We start from the raw sequence: 24,387 nt of genomic DNA, 5'->3' as shown, positions 1-24,387 counted from the left end.
AGGGCAGCAGGGGTGTCGGCTGCAGTGGTAGGAGGGGCACCAGCATGGCGGTAAGGGGGTGGTAGGTGACGGCTGCGCGGAGGGCCCAGACCACTCTGTCCGCCCCTGTATGCCAGTATCATTGGCCGGATGATCTCCAAGAATCGGATAGAAATCCCACAGTAAAGGAAACAATGGAAGATGTTAAAGCTATAACACGCCAGACAAGGGATCTAGAATTGACTCAAAGCAGGGGGGTGGGCAGGGGGATGGGGTGGACATCTGGGGCCATGGCTCAACCAATATTTTCCGCAACATAGCATCGGGGAGGAAGTGGGTTTTGCCTTTCCAACCCAAAAGGTGTAGCGGTTGTACTGCCCTTTGCATAATACTGTATGTAAAATAGAAATAAATACATTCAGCAAAACAGTGTAAGAAGACAGACATGTACATTTATTATTTATTTATTTATTTATTTGTATCCCACATTTTCACACCTATTTGCAAGCTCAATGTGGCTTACAATTGCTCCGTAATGGTGATCACCAATTCCGGAAAAGAGAAATACATAGTTGTACTCTGCAGGGTTTCTGTGCGTCTGACGTCCTGCACGTCAGACGCACAGACGCACAGAAGCCCTGTAGAGTACAGCGAAGATCAGCTGAGAGGAGCGCGTCTGTGTGGGCCGCGCACGCCGGAGTCAGAACAGAAGACAGCACTTCTGCTGGCGGGGGTTCGGGTGGAAGGGGCCCGGCGGCGGTGGCGGGTGGGACTGCGGCGCTGGGCCCCCCTGGAGGCCCGGGCCCCGGGAATTTTGTCCCCCCTGTCCCCCCCTCTCAGCAGCCCTGGAGTATTGGGGTGGGGGAGGGACTGGTATATTAGTGGTATATGAGTTTGTGTATTGAGGGGCAAGATTGTGTGCGTGTGAGGACATTTACACCAGGCCATGGACATGACATAAGCAGCTGCACCTAAATGTTGGAAATTGCTGATACAAAATTCATGCTTAGTGCCAGCGACACAGTGCCTAACTTTAGGTGACCTGTGGCAAATATACCCCTAAATGTGTAAGTCTCTTTGAATACTTGTATATTTATTAAACAGAATTGTAATATGTTAAAATTAAGAACATAAGAATAGCCATATTGGGTCAGACCAATGGTTCATCTAGTCCAGTATCCTGTTTCCAACAGTGGCCAATCCAGGTCACAAGTAACTGGCAGAAACCCAATTAGTAGCAACATTCCAGAATCCCAAAGAGTAACAAGATTCCGGAATCCCAAAAAGTAGCAAGATTCTATACAGAAACCCAAACAGTAGCAACATTCCGGAATCCCAAAGATTAACGAGATTCCGGAATCCCAATAGTAGCACCATTCCATGCTAACAATCCTAGGGCAAGCAGTGGCTCCCCCCCCCCCCCCCCCACCATGTCCATCTCAATAACAGATATGGACCTTTGCTCCAGGAACTTGGCCAAATCTTTTTTAAACCCAGATACGCTAACTGCCATTACAACATCCTCTGGCAACACGTTCCAGAGCTTAACTATTCGTTGAGTGAAAAAATATTTCCTCCTATTGGTTTTCAAAGTATTTCCATGTAATTTTATTGAATGTCCCTTGGTCTTTCTACTTTTTGAATGAGTGAAAAATCGATTCACCTTCACCCGCTCTATACCACTCAGGATTTTGTAGACCTCAATCATATGCCCCCTCAGCTGTCTCTTTTCCAAGTTGAAGAACCCTAACCTCTTTAGCCTTTCCTCGTACAGGAGGAGTTCCATCACCTTCATCATTTTGGTCGCTCTTCTTTGAACGTTTTCTAATTCCGCTATACCTTTCTTGAAATACGGCAACCAGAAATGAACGCAATACTCAAAGGTGAGGTTCACCATGGAGAGATACAGAGGCATTATAATATTTTTGGTGTTATTTTGCATCCCTTTCCTAATATTTCCTAGCATCCCGTTTGCTTTTTTGGCTGCCGCCACACACTGAGCAGAAGATTTCAGCGCTTACTGTCTACAATGACACTTAGCTCTTTTTCTTGAGTGCTGGCTCCTAAGGTAGACCCTAGCATCAGGTAACTATGTTTTGGACTATTCTTTCCAATGTGTATCACTTTGCATTGGTCTGCATTAAATTTCATCTGCCATCCCAACAAACTTGTAATGAATAATGTCACATTTTAAACGGAGCACCAAACGGAGAACATTCCAGGTCCCTTCTCCAGTCAGAGCTGCCGATCAAATCTGGAGCTCTATTCCGAGAAAGTAGCCCAATAGCAATGAAGCTTAAGCTTTGAGAGGGAAACAAAATCTGATTCAAAGCAGCAAGGAGGGGACGAAAAGCTGTACTGAGTGGGTACTACTGTGGGGGCCTTGACTCCCCTGCTCTCGGGACTAAGAAGAAGGGAAAACAAGCACAAGAGTGTGGACCACAGCTCTCCTCTGGTGCAGACTGAAAGGAGAGAGGCCTGTTCCCAGAGAAACAACTAGGGGTTGCCAGCCTGATCTGCAGCTGTCCCTTGAGGCCCAGTGCCAGAACACAGTCCTTACAGGGAGGGAACCTGAAAGCTGAGAGCAGGTATCTGGCTTCCGATCAGATACCGCATACAGTTCAAGCTTCTCCTTCTCACCTACAAGTGCAGTCAGTCTGCAGCCCCTCATTACCTCTCCACCCTCATCTCCCCTTACGTTCCCGCCTGAAACCTCCGCTCACAGGACAAATCCCTCCTCTCAGTACCCTTCTCCACCACCGCCAACTCCAGGCTCCGCCCATTCTGCCTCGCCTCACCCTATGCGTGGAATCAACTTCCTGAGCCCCTACGCCAAGCTCCCTCCCTACCCATCTTCAAATCCTTGCTCGAAGCCCACCTCTTCAATGTTGACTTCGGCACCTAACCTTTATACCTCTCAAGAAATCTAGACTGCCCCAATTTGACTGACTGTACATTTGTCCATTAGATTGTAAGCTCTTTGAGCAGGGACTGTCCTTCTATGTTAAATTGTACAGCGCTGCGTAACCCGAGTAGCGCTTTAGAAATGTTAAATAGTAGTAGTAGTAGGATCAGCTGGTGAGTGCCGACACCTCAAATAGAAAGCACCTGGGGCAGATGCTCAGAACTCTGGTGCTGTACTGAACAGTACCGGAGAAATAGCAATGGAACAGCGCAGAACTACTCCCTAATGCTCAATGCTAATGAGACGCATATATAGGCATCTCATAGCATTGGGCATTAGGGAGTTCGGCTGGAGGATGTGCCTGGCGCTTGCACTCACGAGTTGTACATTAAGCACAGCTCTTGAGCGCATGCCCAGAACGCCAGAGGGGGAGGAGGGAAGGAGGAGGAAGAAGTGCCGCTTGCCCAGCGTCCCCTGCAACAACCAGGAAGAGGATGGGAGGGAGAGCAACCCGACCCAGGCACAGAACCCAGCAGGCAGAGCTGTTCCCAGGCTCCGGCAGTTGAATCTGGCAATGTGCAGTAGGGGTCAGGGAATGGAGAGGCCAATGTGTTAAGTCAGGATGGGGGGTATGGATGGGGGGGGGGGGGGATACTGTACTGCAAAAATATCACGGCTGAGGGTCCAGTCTGCAGAGCCTAAAGGATTCGGTGTCATTCTCTCCATCAAATTGCTGAGGAGATAAATTCTATAGAGGAGTAACATTCCTGTGCTGATTCCATCCGTAAATAATTAGCATGGCAGCAAATACCTGTGCCAAAATTGCTTCCTCTTCCTCTAGAAACTCTAACGCCAGCTCCGAAATGGCGTAGGGTTTTCAGCGACAAGAGCGCCCTTATTTGGCCCGCTGTCCGCTGAGCATTGGGGAGGAATAGGGAGTGACCTGATTAGCATGCATTTGCATGCTCATTGCGCTGAGAGCCAATGAGCTTGTCGGTTCACGTGCTCGGTTCTCAGGCGCTAGTCTGGCATGAATGGCCTCTAGCGCCCGCATTTGCTTCTGAGCATTGGGGCCCCAGTCTTAATCAACTAGCATGTTTTAAGAGGGAAAATGAACCTTGAGGACCAGAGCCACAGGGGAGTGAGAGAGGGATACAAGTGTGAGGACCACTAAGAGAGAGAGAGACAGGAGTGGGATACTGGGCCTAACCACTGCCGAAAAAACTAAAGTTTTCAAGTTTCCGGTTTTTGACTTTATTGTGATCAATATAAATAAAACAAAATAAAACATGGAAAAGAAAATAAGATGATACCTTTTTTATTGGACATAACTTAATACATTTCTTGATTAGCTTTCGAAGGTTGCCCTTCTTCCTCAGATCGGAAATAAGCAAATGTTGGTAGATGACAGTATATATGAGTGAAACATCAAAGCATTTCAGTGACAGTCTGTATACATGGAGACAGGGGATGAGTTAAACATCAAAGCATTTCAGTGACAGTCTAACAGGATGGGGGTGGATAGGTGAGAGTCAGGGAGACAGGAGAGCACTAATTTACAAGGCAATACGATTTTTTGCTTTGTAATGGGCTAGAAAACCAAGATCTTTGTTAAGTCCTGTCTGGTGGGTGTCAAAATATTTACTCATTTTGACTTCAAAGGTCTTACGTTCCTGTATTGTTTTAAAGTTCCCTCTCAGGATCCTTACCATGAAATAACTGGTACAGTGTTCTGGTTTTGTAAAGTGCTGTCCCACAGGCGTGACATCTTTGTTTGTACTGGCATTTTTCATATGTCTATGTAAATTAAATCTCTTCTTTATTGTGATATACCGCCTATAAATTAACTAATTTTACTTCTGCAAAAGAACTAAATTGGAAAATCTGTGCTGGGCTCGATGGACCCTTGGTCTTTTCCCAGTATGGCATTACTTATTGGAAACAGGGCCTTGCAAGCAAAAACACACATTTTCTGCATGCCTTTTCACACAACCTCATTTGCACGAGTTTAAGATGTTGGACTACTTAGAAGTAACTTGAAAACCAATCCAACCATTTAGAGCTGCCAGGGTTTCATCTTCCACACAGGATTAAAAGTTGGGGAAAGGCTGGTCCCTCTCAAATCTCTTGTTATATAACTTTCCATGGCTCACTTCCAATTTGCTTTGGCTGTCATGTCAATACTGCTACTTACTTTCCCATGTGTTTGGGTTCAGATGAGGTTATGTACAGTATTGATGTCTCTATCAGAAAAAGTTCAGTGCAGCTGTTGGACTCCGAATGTGTCACTTGACTTCGGAAATCCCAAGTACATCAAAATAACCAGGTAACCAGACAAAAGGGATTCTACTGCTGCTACTACTAATCATTTCTAGAGTGCCACTAGATGTACGCAGCACTGTACACATTATATGCAGGTACTTTCTCTGTTCCTAAATTGTTGTGATATATGTCTCCACTCATAGAGCCAACTTTTGCAAACGATGGTGGGGGGGAGGGAGTCAGGGAAAGTGTTAGACATTCAGGGGCCCAGAGCAGAAACCTAGAAGAGGGCCCAAAACCTGGCTTTCTGCCTATGCCTCCTTCAGCTTGAAGCAGGTTTGGGGCCCCCTATGGTATGGGGGCCCAAGACAATTGCCATGTTTGCCACCCCCTAACTCCGGCCCTGAGCTCAGCTGAACCTCAATCACCCAGCCCCAGCTAAAAAACATAAAATCAAAGTGTAGAGACCTATAAGGTTCTGCTCTAGGTCCATGGCAGAGACCTCTAGTGGTTGTACTAAAGTATTATCATCCTAAAATCTCTATATACTCCTGCAATTTCCGGAACAAAGGGAGGGCTCTCCTCACCAGTGGGATACTGATACAACCTGGAGACTCATTTTGGAAGGAAACTGAGACTGGCATAAACCCCCAGCCCTATTTGAAATCTTTGATTTTTGTTCCCTCACCATGGCAGCACACTGCAAGGAGACAAAGATTTTTAGCCCAGCCATTGTACCAGAAGGAGTGAGAGGTGACAGGGATCTCTTAGGCCTTTGCACTTTCCTGGAAGAAATTAAGCAGCTCTGGAGTACAAGAGAGCAACAGGGAGAGTTACAGCAGCCACTCCCTGGATCTCAGCAAGGACGACCAGGCAGCCCGAACAAGACTATTCAGCCCAGCTCTCAGAGATACTCAAGAGAAGACTGAAAGGAGTATTTTGAGGATTGGAGAGTTTACTGACTGATGTTATTGTTGCTCTCTGCCTACTGTTATTGTTTTGAAGTCTGTCCCCTTTGCTTGAAGATTATTCTTAGTAAACCTAGAGGTTCAGAACCCCTTCCTTTCAAATCTACCTCTTCAAAAACTGTATGAATAAATATCACCAAAGTTCTACAATTGAACACAAAAAGCTACCACTACCTTTTCCTCTTCAAATCTCTCATTAAAAAAACTCTTATGAATAACCACACGAACTATAGATGCCGTCTCCACATTGCACAACACCATTGTAACTCTATCAAAATGTAAATTGTAAGCCACTTTGAACCGAAACTTGTTTTTGGATAATGGTGGGATACAAGAATGCATAAATTAAAAAAAAAATTCAGACTAGAAGTGCTAGAAAACAGCATAGATGATAAATAAAGACAGAAAGAGTTGAGTGTATGGATTAATTTACTAACTGCCCCCTACTTATATTGGTCCTGACCTGATCCCAACTGTGTCTAGTTTTAACAACCCCTGCACATCAGTGTAACCTCCCTGAAGGTGTGTCCTCAGTCTTCCAAGCAGCTTGAATAGCCCTGTGCATTGGAGCCGACTCTGTGGGTGCTTGAGCACCCCCAATATTGAGAAAATTCCTTGTATGTGTCTAGGGAGGGGTCATTTCCATTGGGCTTAGCACCCCCAATAATTTTGAAAGTTGGCTCCTATGGCCCTGTGCCAACCACTTCAGACTGCCTATGGGTTACAAAAGCATGATATGTGGTTGGTCTCACGAACTCTCACCAGTTAGGCTTTTGTTAAACGTACAACCTGAATCAGGCAATGCAGACATTGGGGGAGAGGGGGGATTGTGTCTAAAGAAGCACTAGAAAATCCCCTAGCATTGAGCAAGCTGCTTCATTGTGTCCAGGAAGGAGTAGTCTGAAATGCTGGCACCAGACTAGAATCTATCTATCTATTTTTATATTTTATCCTCCACTTTTTAAGGCACTGCCTATAGCCAACTAACACAGCTTTATTTAGACTTGTTACAGCCTGAAGATGAGACCCACACATAGACACTTCCACCCCCCTCTTACTAGAGTTTGCTTTCCCATTGGCTAATTCCCGCCCAGCCCCCGTTGGTTTTTCAAAGATTCTCCCACAAGCGATTGGTGAATAGGCATGTCATCCAAAGCCCCCAATGGGCGTGGCATTAGATTTAAAAAAACATACAGGCACTTTCAGAGCTTGCTTTCCCATTGGCTAATTCCCATCCAGCCCCTATTGGTTTTGCAAAGGTTCTCCCACAAGCGATTGGTGGATAGGTACGTCATCGAAAGCCCTCAATGGGCGGGCCTTTAGATTTAAAAAAACAGACATGCACTTTCCTCCGGTTCTGTAGTGACCGGACCCGGCAGAAGGAAATTTTAAAAATGAATTTTAATTATTAATTTATCAATTCCCATGTAATATTCTTTGATTTAACTATTTGGTTATTCCTTGTTCTTTGCATTTCTCTTCCCTGTATCATTATAAAATTAATAAATATTTCAAGAATGATAAAAGAAAATTTAGAAATGTGAAATGCCAGATTCGTCGCTAAAGTCATTAGAGCTACATAAATTCACTTTATTTTTTTTTTTTCACTCATCAGGGCTTTAAAAAAAAATGCAAAATCTAGCAACATATAAATAGGCCGCACTGCTCCCGCCTCCTCCTGCAGCCTATTGGCTGTGTAAAAAAAACGGTCTAGCCAATAGGCTGCAGGAGGAGGCGGAGCATATGCATTAGCGCAGGAGGAGGACAACACGGAAGCGTGCTTTGCGTTTCAGCTGGATGGATGGTGGTGGTCTTGGGCAGGCGTGACGTCAGGCTTGGTGTGAGCGAGGTCCGGAGGGACTCCAGGAGCTGCCTTGTTCCCGCTGTGACGCTTTAGAAAGAAAGTTGAGCCGAGCGGAGGAAAGTGTTGCAATAGTGATTTATGCATCAACGATTATATGCAGCCATAATGCAAAACTGGAGCTGCTCACGGGATTGCATGCAGGGAGCAGAGCAGGAACTAAATTAGAGAGCCGGGGTGGGGGGAGAGAGTTGGTCCAGTGCAACTGAGGGGCGGCGATCTCCGATCCTAAATAATGCACTGGCAGTTCTTGCAGCGGGGAGGGTGGTGGGTGAAGCGCTGCGTCGCCCCCGGCGCGGGATCGGGGATTCTGTGGGGGGCGGCGGCGGAGCAGGCGGGCGGTTATGTGCTGGGGTGCAGCAGAGTTCGGATCCTGCAGCGACAGATGATCGTGCGGGTCAGCAGCACCAGCGCCGCCCTGGCGGCTGCACACAAGGTGGGTGTGTAATAATCGTGATGACTCAGCATTTCAGGGATGAGGGATCCTAGGGATCAAATTGTGTCCCCTCCCCCCTTCAGCAAACGGGAGGTGTTTTGCTGAGAAGTGGGGTAAACAGCCTTCATCGGGCTCCTCTAGATTTTGGGAGTGGTGGTGAGCATCCCCTATCTTCCTTGTGTGTGATAACAAGACGACACCCGTGGAGGGGCATAATCGAACGCCCATCTCCATGGGCGTCTATCTCCGAGAACAGGTACGTGAAGGGGCGGGACAAACCGTATTTTGGAAAAAAAATGGGCGTCCATCTTTTTTCTGATAATACGGTTTGTGCCAGCCAAATGCATCGGATTTGTTTGTGCGGATTTGAGCTGGGCGGTATCGTTTTTCAGCGATAATGAAAACCGAAGGCGCCCAGCTCAAAAACGAACAAATCCAAGGCATTGGATCGTGGGAAGGGCCAGGATTCGTAGTGCACTGGTCCCCCTCACATGCCAGGACACCAACCGGGCACCCTAGGGGGCACTTGTAACAATTAAAAGTTAACTACCTCTGAAGTCCATAGCTCCCTTCCCTTGGGTCCTGAGCCCCCCAAATCCCCCCCAGAACCCACTCCCCACAATTCTACACCATTACCATAGCACTTATGGCTGAAGGGGGGCACCTAGATGTGGGTACAGTGGGTTTTGGGGGCGGTTTGGAGGGCTCCCATTTACCACCAGAAGTGTAACAGGTAGGGGGGGATGGGCCTGGGTCCACCTGGCTGAAGTCCACTGCACCCACTAACAACTGCTCCATGGACCTGCATACTGCTGTGATGGAGCTGGGTATGACATTTGAGGCTGGCATACACGCTGGAAAAAAAAAGGTTTTAAAGTTGTTTATTTTGGGTGGGAGGGGGTTAGTGACCACTGGGGGAGTCAGGGGTGGTCATCCCCGATTCCCTCCGGTGGTCATCTGGTCATTTAGGGCACTTTTTTGGGACTTGTTCGGGAAAAAAAGGGTCCAAAAAAAGTGACCCAAATTCGCACTAAAAACGCCTTTTTTCGATTATCGGCCGAGGACGCCCATCTGTCCTCGGCCGATAAACGCTCCAGTCCTGCCTTCACCACGCCTCCGACACTCCCCCGCTGTTTCCGCGACGGAGTGCAGTTGAAGACGCCCAAAATGGGCGTTCGATTATACCGATTTGGGCGCCCATGGGAGAAAGATGCCCATCTCCCAATTTGGGTCGAAATATGGGCATCTTTCTCTTTCGAAAATAAGGCGGTTAGATCCCCAAAGGCAGGCCCAGCATTAAGTTATTCGGCATTTTAGACTGTCCAGCATTGGAACAAAACGGATTGTGGCCTGTTTTGGAGAATTTTTGCACAGGGAGGGACTTATTAACGATGCCCCAGTTTTAATGAAGTGTGAGCAGTTCAGCTCTGTTTTCACGTTAAGGTTTTGGAGTAAAATCACCTTGCTGCGGAGCTGGGTGGCAGCTCCTTTTGAGCGGAAGAAGGTAAACACGTGTTTACTTATGCATTTTCTTTTGCAATTTATATATTGAAATGATTTGTAGCAAAATGTGCCCGATACTTTCAAATCTGCCAAATGTTTTGTGTTCAGCCAGTCTTACAAGCTTATGTGTATTCTGAAAAAAAGGAGACACCCTGGGTGTAACCTTTAGCATGGACTAACCAGAAAATGGAGCTGATGCTGTTTTTCTGAATTAATTGCCCATGGCAGGTCTGAGGCTTGACAGTGATTCTGCTTACTTGCCAGCTAAGATTGTGAGGGATATATGTACATTTGTTTCTTGGTCTTTGATAATTGTCCTAAGTTTACGGAGAGATGGGATTTTAGGCTTACTGCTTAAAGTTGAATTTCCATGTTGGCAGCTGATTTTACTTGGCACTTGTATAACAGCTGAGTAATGGGAGTTCTAGTTTCAGGGACTGGATATTAATTGCTATATCAAGTGATAGATTTATACTCTTTGTTAGTTCTTAATCTGGGCAGCTGACCCCCAGTCTCCCTGCCTGGTGTGCTGCCTAGGGCACCAAATGTTGAAAGCGCCAAGCCCAGACAAAAAAAAAAAAGCCTTCTCCCTCTTAATTTAGGGCACTCAATGCAAAAGTTGGATAGCCCCTGCGTATGATTATCTCCTAGTTGAGCAGAGATCATATGTGTGCACTTGGTGCAGAGAGCTCCTGGCTCTCGGAGAACATGTCCAATATCTGGAGACTAGCAGACTTGGAGGAACTGAAGCAAACGGAAACAGAGGAGACCTACGGGGAAATAGTAGGATAGGACAGTCTGGTAACCTCTGTGCTACTTTGAAGAAGATGGTCCTGAAAGGAGAGCATCACCTTGGTGTGGCAGGACCAAGGACCTTGGTGAGCCAGGACCTGTTCTAGAGATAACATCCTCAGTGGGTTAGGATGGCCATTTTCATTGGACATTACATCATTAGGTATATAGATAGCTTGATGTGTGGCAGGTGTAAGGATTACTTGGTCACTTAACTGCCTGGAGCAAATGTGGCAGACCTAATGTATCATTTAGATAAGGTTTTAGACAGTGCTGGGGAGGAGCCAGTTGTTTTGGTATATGAGTACTAGCCTCCAGGGTAGCATTTTCAAAGATGCCTCCTGTTCATGAGCGGAACTCAAGATGCAGGTGGAGCTCTGGAGTCTCAGTGCATGGATGATACGATGATGCAAGGAAAAGACACTTAGACTTGTTAGGAACTGGGTAACATTCTAGAGAAGGAGGATCCTTTTCTGAAAAGATGAGATCTACTTTAACTGGGGCGGAACTAGGCTGCTTGCGCTGATGTTTAGAAAGGAGAGGGGGAGAGCAGCTTTTAAACCTGAACCTGAGGGAAATCTGATAGTGGCAGAGGAGCACATGGTTCAGAGTAAGGTTAGTTTTATAGGATACTATCCAAACAGGAAAGTTAGAGCATCCTGATAATAAAAGGCAGAAGTAAGCCAGGTGCCATTAAGGGAAGATCAAATTGAGAAAATTGCATATTATCTTTGTCATCTGCTAAGCAGGTTGTCGATTCAAACAAAAAAAAACACATTCAAATGTCTATACAAATTCTAGAAGCCTAAAGCATAAGTGAGTTAGTTATAACACTAAATGAGATAGATATTATAGGCATCTCAGAAACCTGGTGGAAGGAGGATAACTAGGGTACAAATTTTATTTATTTGGATTTTGCTCACACCTTTTTCAGTAGTAGCTCAAGGTGAGTTACATTCAGGTACTCTGGATATTTCTCTGTCCCAGGAGGGCTCACAATCTAAGTTTGTACCTGAGGAAATGGAGGGTTAAGTGACTTGCCCAAGATCACAAGGAGCAGCAGTGGGATTTGAACCGGCCACCTCTGGATTGCAAGACCGGTGCTCTAACCACTAGGCCACTCCTCCACTGACAACATTCCATGTAGAATCTCCAATAGTAGCAACATTCCATGTTCCACTGCACTAACCACTAGGCTACTCCTCCACTAGCAACATTCCATGTAGAAGCCTGCCCTTGCAGATCAGCAAAGCGGATGCGCAGGCTTCTGTTTGTCTGACGTCAGACTCACAGAAACAGAAGCCTACGCGGGTTGCTGACCTGCAAGGGCAGGCTTCTACATTGAATGTTGCTAGTGGAATAGCAACATTAACATTCTATGTAGAATCTCAAATATTTATTTATTTAGATTTTGCTCACACCTTTTTCAGTAGTAGCTCAAGGTGAGTTACATTCAGGTGCTCTGGATATTTCTCTGTCCCAGGAGGGCTCACAATCTAAGTTTGTACCTGAGGCAATGGAGGGTTAAGTGACTTGGCCAAGATCACAAGGAGCAGCAGTGGGATTTGAACCGGCCACCTTTGGATTGCAAGACCGGTACTCTGACCACTAGGCCATTCCTCCACTCCTTATATCACACTGATAGGATGAATCAAATTGGAGAGGGGTGGTGCTATATGCTAGAGGACATTGAATCAAACAGAATATTCTGCAGAAAACGAGATTGCCATGTTGAATCTTTATGGATAGAAATTCCATGAGTGACAGGAAAGAAATTAATGTTGGGGGTATACAACCGTCCGTCTGACTAGAATGAGGATCAGGTTTACCCAGTCCCCTCAGCTCATAAGTAGTGACAGTCCTTAACGAATGGGTAAATTAAAGCAGGAAGGGGTGTCATCCTGCTTGGGGAGAATATTGAGGGTCCGCCAACAAAGCACCTGCACAGCTGGATTCTGATTAACACCACAGAGCTGAAAGCTTGAGTGTTGTGTAGTGTAGCATTAACCCCAAAGACAAGTTTCAGCTACAATAAAAGCAAGAAACCAAAACAGAATTTAAACGATGCATGAAAGACACATAGAGAAAGAAAAATAAGAGGAAAAGTAATCTTACGATGGGGAAGTGGACTGTTGAAAATTCCAACACCAGATCACCACTGCTGACACCAATAGAAAATCTAACTTCCCAACTCAGAAGCTTAGCTACAATTGGGTGGCAGAGCAGGTGGGGGGAAGAGGGGTTGGTGGTTGGGAGGCGAGGATAGGGGAGGGCAGACTTTTATACGGTCTGTGCCAGAGCCGGTGATGGAAGGCGGGACAGGTGGTTGGGAGGCAGGAAAAACTGCTGGGCAGACTTATACGGTCTGTGCCCTGAGAAAGACAGGTACAAATCAAGGTAAGGTATACACATGAGTTTATCTTGGGCAGACTGGATGGACCGTGCAGGTCTTTTTCTGCCGTCATCTACTATGTTACTATCCTGCTTATAATCGAAAGAGAAAAACGCCTATATTGTGACCCAAATCGGGAGATAGACGTTTATCTCCCAAAAACGAATAAAGCGGTATAATCAAAAGCCGAATTTGGACGTTTTCAACTGCACTCCGTCGCGGATGCGGACAACGTTGATGGGGGCGTGTCGAAGGCGTGGTGAAGGCGGAACTGGGGCGTGGTTATCTGCCGATCAGAGATGGGCGCCTTTCGCCGATAATGGAAAAGAATATGCGTTTTTAGCGAGAATTTAGGGCACTTTTCCTGGACCCTGTTTTTCCACGAATAAGGCCCCAAAAAGTGCCCTAAATGACCAGATGACCACTGGAGGGAATCGGGGATGACCTCCCCTGACTCCCCCAGTGGTCACGAACCCCCTCCCACCACAAAATATGCCGTTTCACAACTTTTTATTTTCACCCTCAAATGTCATACCCACCTCCCTGGCAGCAGTATGCAGGTCACTGGAGCAGTGGACTTCAGGCAGGTGGACCCAGGCTCATCCCCCCCCCCCCCCCCCACCTGTTACACTTGTGCTGGTAAATGGGAGCCCTCCAAACCGCCCCCCAAACCCACTGAACCCACGTGTAGGTGCCCCCCTTCACCCCTTAGGGCTATAGTAATGGTGTAGACTTGTGGGCAGTGGGTTTTGAGGGGGATTTTGGGGGGCTCAACACCCAAGGGAAGGGTGCTATGCACCTGGGAGCTGTTTTACCTTTTTTTTTTTTTTTTTGTAAAAGTGCCCCCTAGGGTGCCCGGTTGGTGTCCTGGCATGTGAGGTGGACCGGTGCAGTACGAATCCTGGCCCCTCCCACGAATAAATGTCTTGGAGTTATTCGTTTTTGAGCTGGGCGTTTTCGGTTTCCATTATCGCTGAAAAACAAAAACGCCCAGCTCAAAAAAAGATAAACGTCCATGTTTTTTCGAAAATACGATTCGGTCCGCCCCTTCACGGACCCGTTCTCGGAGATAAACGCCCATGGAGATAGGCGTTTCTGTTCGATTATGCCCCTCTATGTAACTCAGCAGTGCTTATATGTAAATGAGGGAAAAGTCTCAACTGCTACGGCAACATTCAAAAATACTTATTTGTTTAATTGCACGTAGAAAAAGGCATCACAGACTAAAAAAAACCCTCAATAAGTTTTTCAATTTTTTCAATTAATGTTTTTTTTTTATTTTTTCAATTGATGCTTTCAATTTAATAGTTCATATCCCTTTAAAAAAGAAACATTCAATGTCTTTAAAAAACGAAAGTCAATCAGTTACACTTATCTTGCCATGTTGTCCTCCAAACAATGCGCTGATTCCTACGGTCCCGTTTCGATTATCTTCGTCAGGGAACCAAGCAGCACAGAGGTCTCAACAACGTTGGTACTTCATCTTCATCGCAAACGTTGTAAAATTTGGCGTGCTATTTAACATATTATAAATTATCTGGAAAATGGAACGACGAGTGAGGTGATTAAATTTGCTGATGACGCAAAACTATTCAAAGTTGTCAAAACAGATGCGGATTATGAAAAATTGCAGGAAGACCTTAGGAAACTGGAAGACTGGGCATCCAAATGGCAGATGAAATTTAACGTGGGGGGGAAAACAATCCCTTGCTGCAGTCACTGTGACTTGCATATGCTCTTTCTTTATTTTGGCCACAGTCCTTTTATCTCTTTCCCTTTAAAAAAAACTAACCATTTCATTTAAAAATAGACTGTCATAGCCTTGCATAGATCGTGCATTCAGCTGACCCCGTGTAAATGTACATTTTATTACTAGCTCTGCAGTCTTGGCTAACCTTGAGACAGGTTAGTTCATGGCCCTTTAGTGCTTCTGTCAGCAGTTTGCAGATACTGAAGGCCTGTTTAATCTTCCACAGAAGAAAGACTAAGGAGGCTATGGCTTTTCAGCTTGGAGAAGAGACGGCTGAGGGGAGACATGATAGAGGTATATAAAATAACGAGTGGAGTGGAACAGGTGGATGTGAAGCGTCTGTTCACGCTTTCCAAAAATACTAGGACTAGGGGGCATGCGATGAAACTACAGTGTAGTAAATTTAAAACAAATCGGAGAAAATGTTTCTTCACCCAACGCGTAATTAAACTCTGGAATTCGTTGCCGGAGAACGTGGTGAAGGCGGTTAGGTTAGCAGAGTTTAAAAAGGGGTTAGACGGTTTCCTAAAGGACAAGTCCATAAACCGCTACTAAATGGACTTGGGAAAAATCCACAATTCCAGGAATAACATGTATAGAATGTTTGTACGTTTGGGAAGCTTGCCAGGTGCCCTTGGCCTGGATTGGCCGCTGTCGTGGACAGGACGCTGGGCTCGATGAACCCTTGGTCTTTTCCCAGTGTGGCATTACTTATGTACTTATTTTATACGCTAGCAGTGGAGGGAAGGATCTGTAGCAAATTGCTAACAATAGATGTACATTGTCCAAAACGTCTGTGGCACAGGGCATTGTTCCATTCTGATTTTTGATACTGCTGATAAAATAATGAACTTTACAGCCTTCTTGGCTGCCTAAGAATGCAACATTCAGTAAGAAGGGAACCTTTGTATCACTCCATGGAGCGACCGCACTTTGAATACTGTGTGCAATTCTGGTCACCACATCTCAAAAAAAAGATATAGTGGAATTAGAAAAGGTAAAGAGAAGGGCAACGAAAATGATAAAGGGGATGGGACAACTTCCTTATGAGGAACGGCTAAAGTGGCTAGGGCTCTTCAGCTTGGAGAAAAGATGGCTGAAAGGAGATATGATAGAGGTTTATAAAATAGTCAATTGCGTGGAATGGGTAGACGTTAATTGTTTGTTTACTCTTTCCAAAATATACTAAGACAAGGGGGCACGTAATGATGCTACAAAGTAAATTTAAAACAAATTGCAGAAAATAGTTCTTCACTCAATGTATAATTAAACTCAAATTCATTGCCAGAGAATGTGGTAAAAGCAGTTACCTTAGCGGGGTTTTAAAAATGGTTTGGATAGCTTCCTAAAAGAAAAGTCCGTAAGCCATTATTAAGACTTGGGGAAAATCCGCTGCTTATTTCTAGAATAAGCAGCATAAAATGTATTGTAGTGTTTTAGGATCTTGCCAGGTATTTGTGACCTGGATTGGTACTGTTGGAAACAGGATACTGGGCTGATGGACCTTTGGTAGCGCAGAAACCTAGCTCGCCAATGCTCAAAGGAAATGATTTTCAAATTATATGTGCACTGTAAAATGGAAAGCAGGGGGAACATGCTTGGCGCATGGGCAGAAGAGTATTGCAGTAATCTCAGCTCCTGTTTGCATACACCAGACAAACCCGAAAGTGAAGCCCACATTGGCGTCATTTTCTGTGCCTTTTAAATTGGTAGTGAGGGGTAAGGCAAAGTTGTAACATATAGTTGAGTAAGAAAGTAGGAAGAATTAGAAATTCGCCCTTTCCTCTCTGAACACACCACCCGAACTCTCGTCCACGCTCTCATTACCTCTCGCCTTGACTACTGCAACTTACTCCTCACCGGCCTCCCACTTAGCCACCTATCCCCCCTTCAATCTGTTCAGAACTCTGCTGCACGTCTTATATTCCGCCAGAACCGATATACTCATGTCACCCCTCTCCTCAAGTCACTTCACTGGCTTCCAATCAGATACCGCATTCAATTCAAGCTTCTCCTTCTTACCTACAAATGCACTCAGTCTGCTGCCCCTCACTACCTTTCTACCCTCATCTCCCCTTATGTTCCCGCCCGTAACCTCCGCTCACAGGACAGATCCCTCCTCTCAGTACCCTTCTACACCACCGCCAACTCCAGGCTCCGCTCATTCTGCCTCGCCTCACCCTATGCTTGGAACAACCTTCCTGAGCCCTTACGCCAAGCCCCCTCCCTGCCCATCTTCAAGTCTTTGCTTAAAGCCCACCTCTTCAATGCTGCGTTCGGCACCTAACCCTTACCGTTCAGTGAATCCAGACTGCCCCAATTTGACCGCCCCTATCGGACTGACCGTTCACTTGTCTTCTAGATTGTAAGCTCTTTGAGCAGGGACTGTCCCTCTATGTTAAATTGTACAGCGCTGCGTAAACCTAGTAGCGCTTTAGAAATGTTAAGTAGTAGTATTGAAAAATATCATCTCAGCTAGAGTAGGAGTGGATAAACATGTCCCGCTGCAGTATGTGCAGCCCGAGTCTTGCTGAGCTCCTACAGATTATCTGTACATTTCTCCTTGGTAGCAATCGAGGAACAGATCGAAGTGGTGTAAATCCACTTTACTTGGGCCTTGGCTTTAAAAATGCAGAATATAAATACGCAGGGGGTCTTTTTGTGCTAGCGTTTTTAGTGCACGCTTAAAGATAGGTGAACGCTAAACGCTAGACATGCCAATGTATTCCTATGGGCGCCTCTAGCGTTTAGCATGTGCGTATTTTTAGCGCGCACTAAAAACGCTAGCGCACCTTAGTAAAAGAACCCCACAGTCTGTAAAAAAAATATATATATATATTCATAAAGTTGGAACTTTTTTTTTCTATATTTCTTTCTCCATCAAACATCAGTTATAGAATGGATGTGCTATAGTGGTTAGAGCAGGCGTTTTCAACCCGGTCCTTGGGACACACCTAGCCAGTTTGATTTTTCGGAATATCCACGAGACAAATCTTCGTGCACTTTCTGCTCTCTGTGCAAAATTTCTCCAACGGCGAGTAAAACACAGCGAAGATGACCAAAAATCCACTCGGTCAGCAAATAGTGCTATAAAACTTTAACCGAGGTCATACACGACGACATGGGGCTTGGATTGGGCAGGATGCTGGGCTCGATGGACCCTTGGTCTTTTCCCAGTGTGGCATTACTTATGTACTTATGTGTTTCAGCCACCTGACCTGCATCAAGAGTCTGTTGCTGATGGTGTCACAATGAATATTCTTATGCACCGTAAACACAGAGTTTAAAAAAAGTTGGTGAACCTATAAAAAGGTTACTTATCTCAACTTATCACTTATCAGGCTTCTGAGTATACTACACCGTGAAAATCTCTCTCTCTTACATGTTTTTTGTGGGTACCATGAAAACCCGCCTGGCAAGATGCATCCCATGGACTGAGAATCAGAGTAATGGGCTGTGAACCAGAGAATATGTTAAAAAAAAATCCGCAATCAAGCGGAGAACTCGAATGCCTCACGGGAAAACACAGATATAGGTAAAAAGTGGGATGTTTGACCACGGAAATACAAATCCTGGAGACAATATCATAAAAACTTCTTTATTGAAGAAAAGACTCGACACATATGCATAATCTGTGTATACGTCACTTAGAGACTTTACGTTCATCATTATTTATTATCATTATTTTTATTGTTGTATTTTATTATATGTTGACCTCTTATTGTATATTTATTACTTATTTGAATGTTTTATTTGATTCTGTATATGTATTTGTTTGAAAGATTTATTTGATTTATGTTTTTATAGACTCCTGATGCAGGCCTGTAGGCCGAAACACAACAGTTGTGTCGAGTCTTTTCTTCAGTAAAGAAGTTCTTATGATATTGTCTCCAGGATTTGTATTTCCGTGGTCAAACATCCCACTTTTTACCTATATCTGTTATCAATAGAAATCAAACAAAATGGAAAAGAAAATAAGATGATACCTTTTTTATTGGACATAACTTAATACATTTCTTGATTAGCTTTCGAAGGTTGCCCTTCTTCCTCAGATCGGAAATAAGCAAATGTGCTAGCTGACAGTGTATATAAGTGAAAACATTCAAGCATTACTATGACAGTCTGACAGGGTGGGAGGATGGGGGTGGGTCGGAGGTATGCATGGGGACATCAAAGCATATCATTGATATTCTAACAGGATGGGTGTGGTGGATAGGGGAGGGGAGGGTGATCAACAGAGTAATGCTTGAATGTTTTCACTTATATACACTGTCAGCTAGCACATTTGCTTATTTCCGATCTGAGGAAGAAGGGCAACCTTCGAAAGCTAATCAAGAAATGTATTAAGTTATGTCCAATAAAAAAGGTATCATCTTATTTTCTTTTCCATGTTTTATTTTGTTTAATTTCTATAGATTCTACATGGAATGTTGCTATTCCACTAGCAACATTCCATGTAAAAGTCCCAATGTGGCCGCGCAGGCTTCTGCTTCTGTGAGTCTGACGTCCTGCACGTACGTGCAGGACGTCAGACTCACAGAAACAGAAGCCTGCGCAGCCTTCTACATGGAATGTTGCTAGTGGAATAGCAACATTCCATGTAGAATCTCCAATAGTAGCAACATTTCATGTAGAATCTCCAATAGTATCTATTTTACTGTCATAGTAATGCTTGAATGTTTTCACTTATATACACTGTCAGCTAGCACATTTGCTTATTTCCGATATGACGAAGAAGGGCAACCTTCGAAAGCTAATCAATAAATGTATTAATTTATGTCCAATAAAAAAGGTATCATATTTTCTTTTCCATGTTTTATTTTGTTTGATTTCTATTGATAACCTTAAGAGTGGACTAACACGGCTACCACACTCCTCTACCTATATCTGTGAACCAGAGAAGCCAGGGTTCAAGTCCCCCTGCTGTCACTTTATCTCCCATTGCTTCAGGTATCCACTTAGTCCCTTCCTCAAAGAGCCTACGGTGTATCATACCTGTACAGCGCTGCATACATCTCATAAAGATACAAAATTACTAGTAGTGGGGGTATGGTTATCACTATCAGCAAATAGTATCCATCTTGAGACACGATTAAATCCCAGGCTTTTCCTTTGCATTTGCCTGTCTCTGACTCGCATGCTTCATTCTATGATTAGGACACCTGTCTTGGGGCCAGCGAGTTACTGAATTTAAGGTGACGGATGCAGGAAAGCATTTTGGTTCTGCCAGACTGCTCCGTGCCTAGTTGATGAACAGGAGAAGAAAATGTAAGACTTTTTGTCAGGGTGTTAGGGCTCGCTTGCCTCCTGATCTCAGTCGAGACTGAGTTGCAGAATACAGATATTCACTGATTGAACTCAGCAAGGTCTGAGATAAGCTGGAATGTGAAAATACCAGCTAAAATCTTAGAAAATTCTGCCTCGCTGGCAACATGTAATGCTCATCACGCTGCTGATTGGGTTTCTTAAAGATGTTTCTTCTTCTCTTTGCTCAGGAGCCAAGTAGAGCTGCTGGAAAGGAGGCTGCAGGTGGCAGCGATGGTGACGAGAAGAAGCCTGACAAGTCCCAGCAGTTGAAGCAGGTCTTTAAAGAGTACGGCGCTGTCGGAGTTGGCTTCCATGTGGGAATCTCTTTAGTATCTTTGGGAATGTTCTATCTGATTATTTCAAGGTGTGTTCTTAAATCTTCATGCACTACCTCTGCTCTGTGCAAAATCTCTCAAACAGCAAGCAAAACACAGCGAAAGACTGTCCAGAGATAACTAGTCTTTAGTCTGTATGATCACTTTCCGCTGAAATCATGGGCGCGTGTCACCCTGACTGGATTTAACAGTGACCCCCTCACTACCAATAATTTACATAAATACCATACTGAGGCCCAGTATTTCGTTTACAGCAGTGGGAAATCCAGGCTACAAGTACCCTGGCAGGATCCCCAAAATTAGATCAGAGCTGCCAAGTTACCCAGTTCCAGGAGGGAGGCTTTCTGGCCAGTCTTGACCTTACATCCTAGTTCAGTGTGTCATGGGTGAATCTCTCCATAAAGGCAGGTAATAAATCCCCAATCAAACATATAAACGGCGAATGACCATACTCACTCGCAAATGCGCAGTAGAGACTTCCCTGTCTGTCCCGCCCCTGCGTCAATATGTGATGACGGGGGGGGGGGGGGCGGGAAAGAGAGGGAAACTGCGCGAAGGGGAGAGAACCGCCAAGGTCGCCACCGCTACCCCCCCCCCCCCGAGGTCGCCGCCACTGGTACCCCCCCCCCCCGGAGTCGCCGCTTCCGCCACCCCTCCACCCGGCCGTCTCTTCGCTATTCAACTTACATCTCCGCTTCAGGCAGATCAGCTGAGCTGCTGTTGGCCTTCCTTCCCTGCCTGTGTCCCACCCTCGCTGACGTTACGTCACACGAGGGCGGGACACAGGCAGAGAAGGAAGGCCGATGGCAGCTCAGCTGATCTCTGCCTGCTGCGGAGATGTAAGTTGAATAGCGAAGAGATGGGCCGGGTGGAGGGGCGGCGAACTCGGGGGGGGAGGGGGGCGGCGACCCACCAGCCCATTTTAACGGGCTCAACGGCTAGTAAATAAATAAATAGTCCCTGATTCGACCCATTGAAATCAGTGTTGCAGGTCGTATAATACATCAGAATAAGGTTGTCCGAAATCGAGGACTGTCCTGGAACTGGGTAATTTGACAGCTCTGTACATCCGTTCTTACTAGCACTTAGGGATAAGCAGCAGCTTTCACAATGCTTCCTGGCTGGCAGTGGTTTGATTTTCCCCTCCTCCCCCCCCCCCCCCCCCTGAACTTTCCAGAATCCCTTTCTAAATCTAGCTGTGTTCAGTGCTTTCAACATCTTCCAGTGGTGGATTTCACTGAAGGTTATGTAACCATTTATTGCGACAGTCCCAATTTTCGTTCTTTCACACCCCAGCAAATGTTCATTTTTTTTGTTCAGCCTGCTTCGTTTTTTTTGTGCTTCCTGTACCGCAGGAGGGTGTTGAATAGATTTTAAGTGACGGTGCCCCAGCTTAGCAATCACTGCACATAACATGGTGCTCTTGCGGAATTTGCTAGACCTTGATTGGTTTTATACATAATACCAAAGAGGAGATATATATATATAGTTATTTGCTGTTTTTATGTATCTGCGTTGAATAAGTTATTAATTTGAAGCTGGAGTCGGAATTGATACATTTTTACTAGAGGTGGGCAACAATTACAAATTTTAATCCCGATTAATTATGCAATTAAAATTTTTAATCACAGCATGCATTTTGGGTAATAAAAAGATAGTTTCAAACAAAATGTGATACTAAACTGAAAATAGTGGTACAAAGCCCCCTCCCCCAGTTTCTCTCATGCCCCCCCCCCCCCCTCCCCAGCCTTCACCTACTTTCTGAGGCAGATTAAAGGCAGGGACTGTGATAACCTGCACTGGATTCTGATTTTTACATGGGGGGGGGGGGGGGGAGCGGCTATGGTCCATGATTTTAACATTACATAGTACCTTAGTAAATGGCAGCAGATAAAGACCTGTACGGTCCATCCAGTCTGCCCAACAAGATAAACTCATTTTACATAGTATGTGATACTTTATACCTGAGTTTGATTTGTCCCTGCCTTTCTCAGGGCACAGACCATAGAAGTCTGCCCAGCACTGTTCTTATACTAAGTTCTGAAGCTAACATCAAAGCCCCTTAAAATTTACACTCCAGCCCATCCATGTCTATTCAGTCACGATCAGGGCGTAGACCGTTGAAGTCTGCCCAGCACTAGTTTTGCTAAAATACCAGTATCTCAGAAACCAAAGCAAGCTCCTTAATTAAAAAAAAAGGTGGGGGGGGGGGGGGGGGAGGAATAAAATGGGCAGATGTATTTACTGCCTTTTTTGAAGGAATTCACTCAAGGCGATGTACAGTAAGAATAAATCAAACATGAGCAATAGACAATTACAGCAGTAAAAATATTGAAATAATAATGCAAAGTATGGCATAGCAGACTACTTACAATGTCAGAAAAGGTTCAGTTATCATGACTTTCAAGTGAACTAATGTTTCAGATATGTTATCAGGACAATTTTCAAAGCCGTCATTGCTGCATCCCAAGCAGGGCTTTAGCTGTGCCGATGACCTTTTGGAAATTGTCCACGCTTTGAGGGAGGCAATGGAAATCCTACCTAATGTCGTCGTACGTTGGATTATATATTTTTCCTGTATTCTTTTTCTTGTCTAGTGGTGTGGATATTTCTGCCGTCCTCCTGAAGCTCGGGTTCAACGAAGCCATCGTTCGCTCTAAAGCTACCGCTGGCACAAGCACCTTCATGCTAGCCTACGCCATCCACAAACTGTTCGCTCCAGTCCGTATCAGCATTACGGTGGTTTCGGTGCCGTTTATCGTCAGGTACTTTCGCAAGATCGGTGTTTTTAAACCTCCAACCCCAAACCCTTGACGAAGACGTCAATCAGAAGGCAACAGCAGCTGAAGCTACTTCCCTCCTGGTACGATACGATATCCAGGCTCGCGTTGGATTTGGTTGACTCTGCGTGGAGAGGGGCGGCACATCTTCATGGGAGAGTTTAGCCGTCTGTTGAATTTGACTAAACGGAAACCGTTCAACTTTAAATATTGACGCAGGTCTTCAATGGCCTCTTAATAAATGATTGTATTTTCATAGGTGCTTTACCCAGTACAATTCCTGGATTCTGTTACACTTCCTTTGCTATTTAGAGCTTCCCTTAGGTCAATTTGCATAAACTGGAGGTAAGGTATGCAAATTTATCTCGTGCATATTCATTGTGGATATCCTGAAAATCTGACGGGCTAGGTGTGGCCCGAGGGCTGGGTTGAGAACCCCCGAACTAAAGTCATCCTTGTCCTTGATGAAATGTCATATTAACCTGAGGAAGGAGGTTTTGATCTCTGCAGGATCGTCAAAAATATATTTAGTCCCAATAAAAAGGTATTGCCTGCTTTCCTATTTTTCTTTTGTTTTGTTTATACATAAGTACATAAGGTCCATCAAGCCCAGTATCCTGTTTCCAGCAGTGGCCAATCCAGGTCACAAATACCTGGCAAGATCCCCAAAAAAGTACAAAACATTTTATGTTGCTTATCCCAGAAATAAGCAGTGGAGTTTCCCCATTTTAATAATGGTCTATGGACTTTTCCTTTAGGAAGCCCTCCAAACCTTTTTTAAACTCTGCTAAGCTAACCGCCTTTACCACATTCTCTGGCAACAAATTCCGGAGTTTAATTAATTAAAGTGAACTTGCACAGCTTCCATTCTACTTCATCCTAAATTTAAACTAAACTTCTGTGTAGGAGGGGCAGGATGGACAGAGCTAGTGCTGCAGAGTAGGAAAGGCAGTGGGCCGATTTGGGGGGGGGACAGTGGGAGAGAGCGGAAGTTTGCAGCTGGAGCCGGGTTGTTTCTTGTACAGGTGCCTATGCCTGCAGCCTGGGTGCTTTTAATACTGAAGGGCAGCAAAAGGTTCTACATGCTTTGGTTTTAAGATGTTAACAGGTGGGGACA

General features: G+C 45.1%; 1 protein-coding gene across 1 annotated transcript in view; it reads left to right on the top strand.

Moving 5' to 3' along the window:
* FAM210B (family with sequence similarity 210 member B) overlaps nt 1-23,532 on the top strand; it is a 36,487-nt gene extending 12,955 nt beyond the window's left edge. Inside the window, exons 2-3 of the mRNA XM_030222501.1 lie at nt 20,344-20,519; nt 23,088-23,532. Of these exons, the coding sequence (XP_030078361.1) occupies nt 20,344-20,519; nt 23,088-23,304 (393 nt within the window). The 3' untranslated portion in view covers nt 23,305-23,532. The remainder of the gene's footprint in view (nt 1-20,343; nt 20,520-23,087) is intronic.
* The last annotated feature ends 855 nt before the right edge of the window (nt 23,533-24,387 follow it).

Source organism: Microcaecilia unicolor, chromosome 13 (genome assembly GCF_901765095.1).
Source record: "Microcaecilia unicolor chromosome 13, aMicUni1.1, whole genome shotgun sequence".
In the NCBI taxonomy this organism is placed as follows: domain Eukaryota; kingdom Metazoa; phylum Chordata; class Amphibia; order Gymnophiona; family Siphonopidae; genus Microcaecilia; species Microcaecilia unicolor.
The sequence above is the reverse complement of the archived record's forward strand: the minus strand, read 5'-3'. Positions and strand labels throughout refer to the sequence as shown.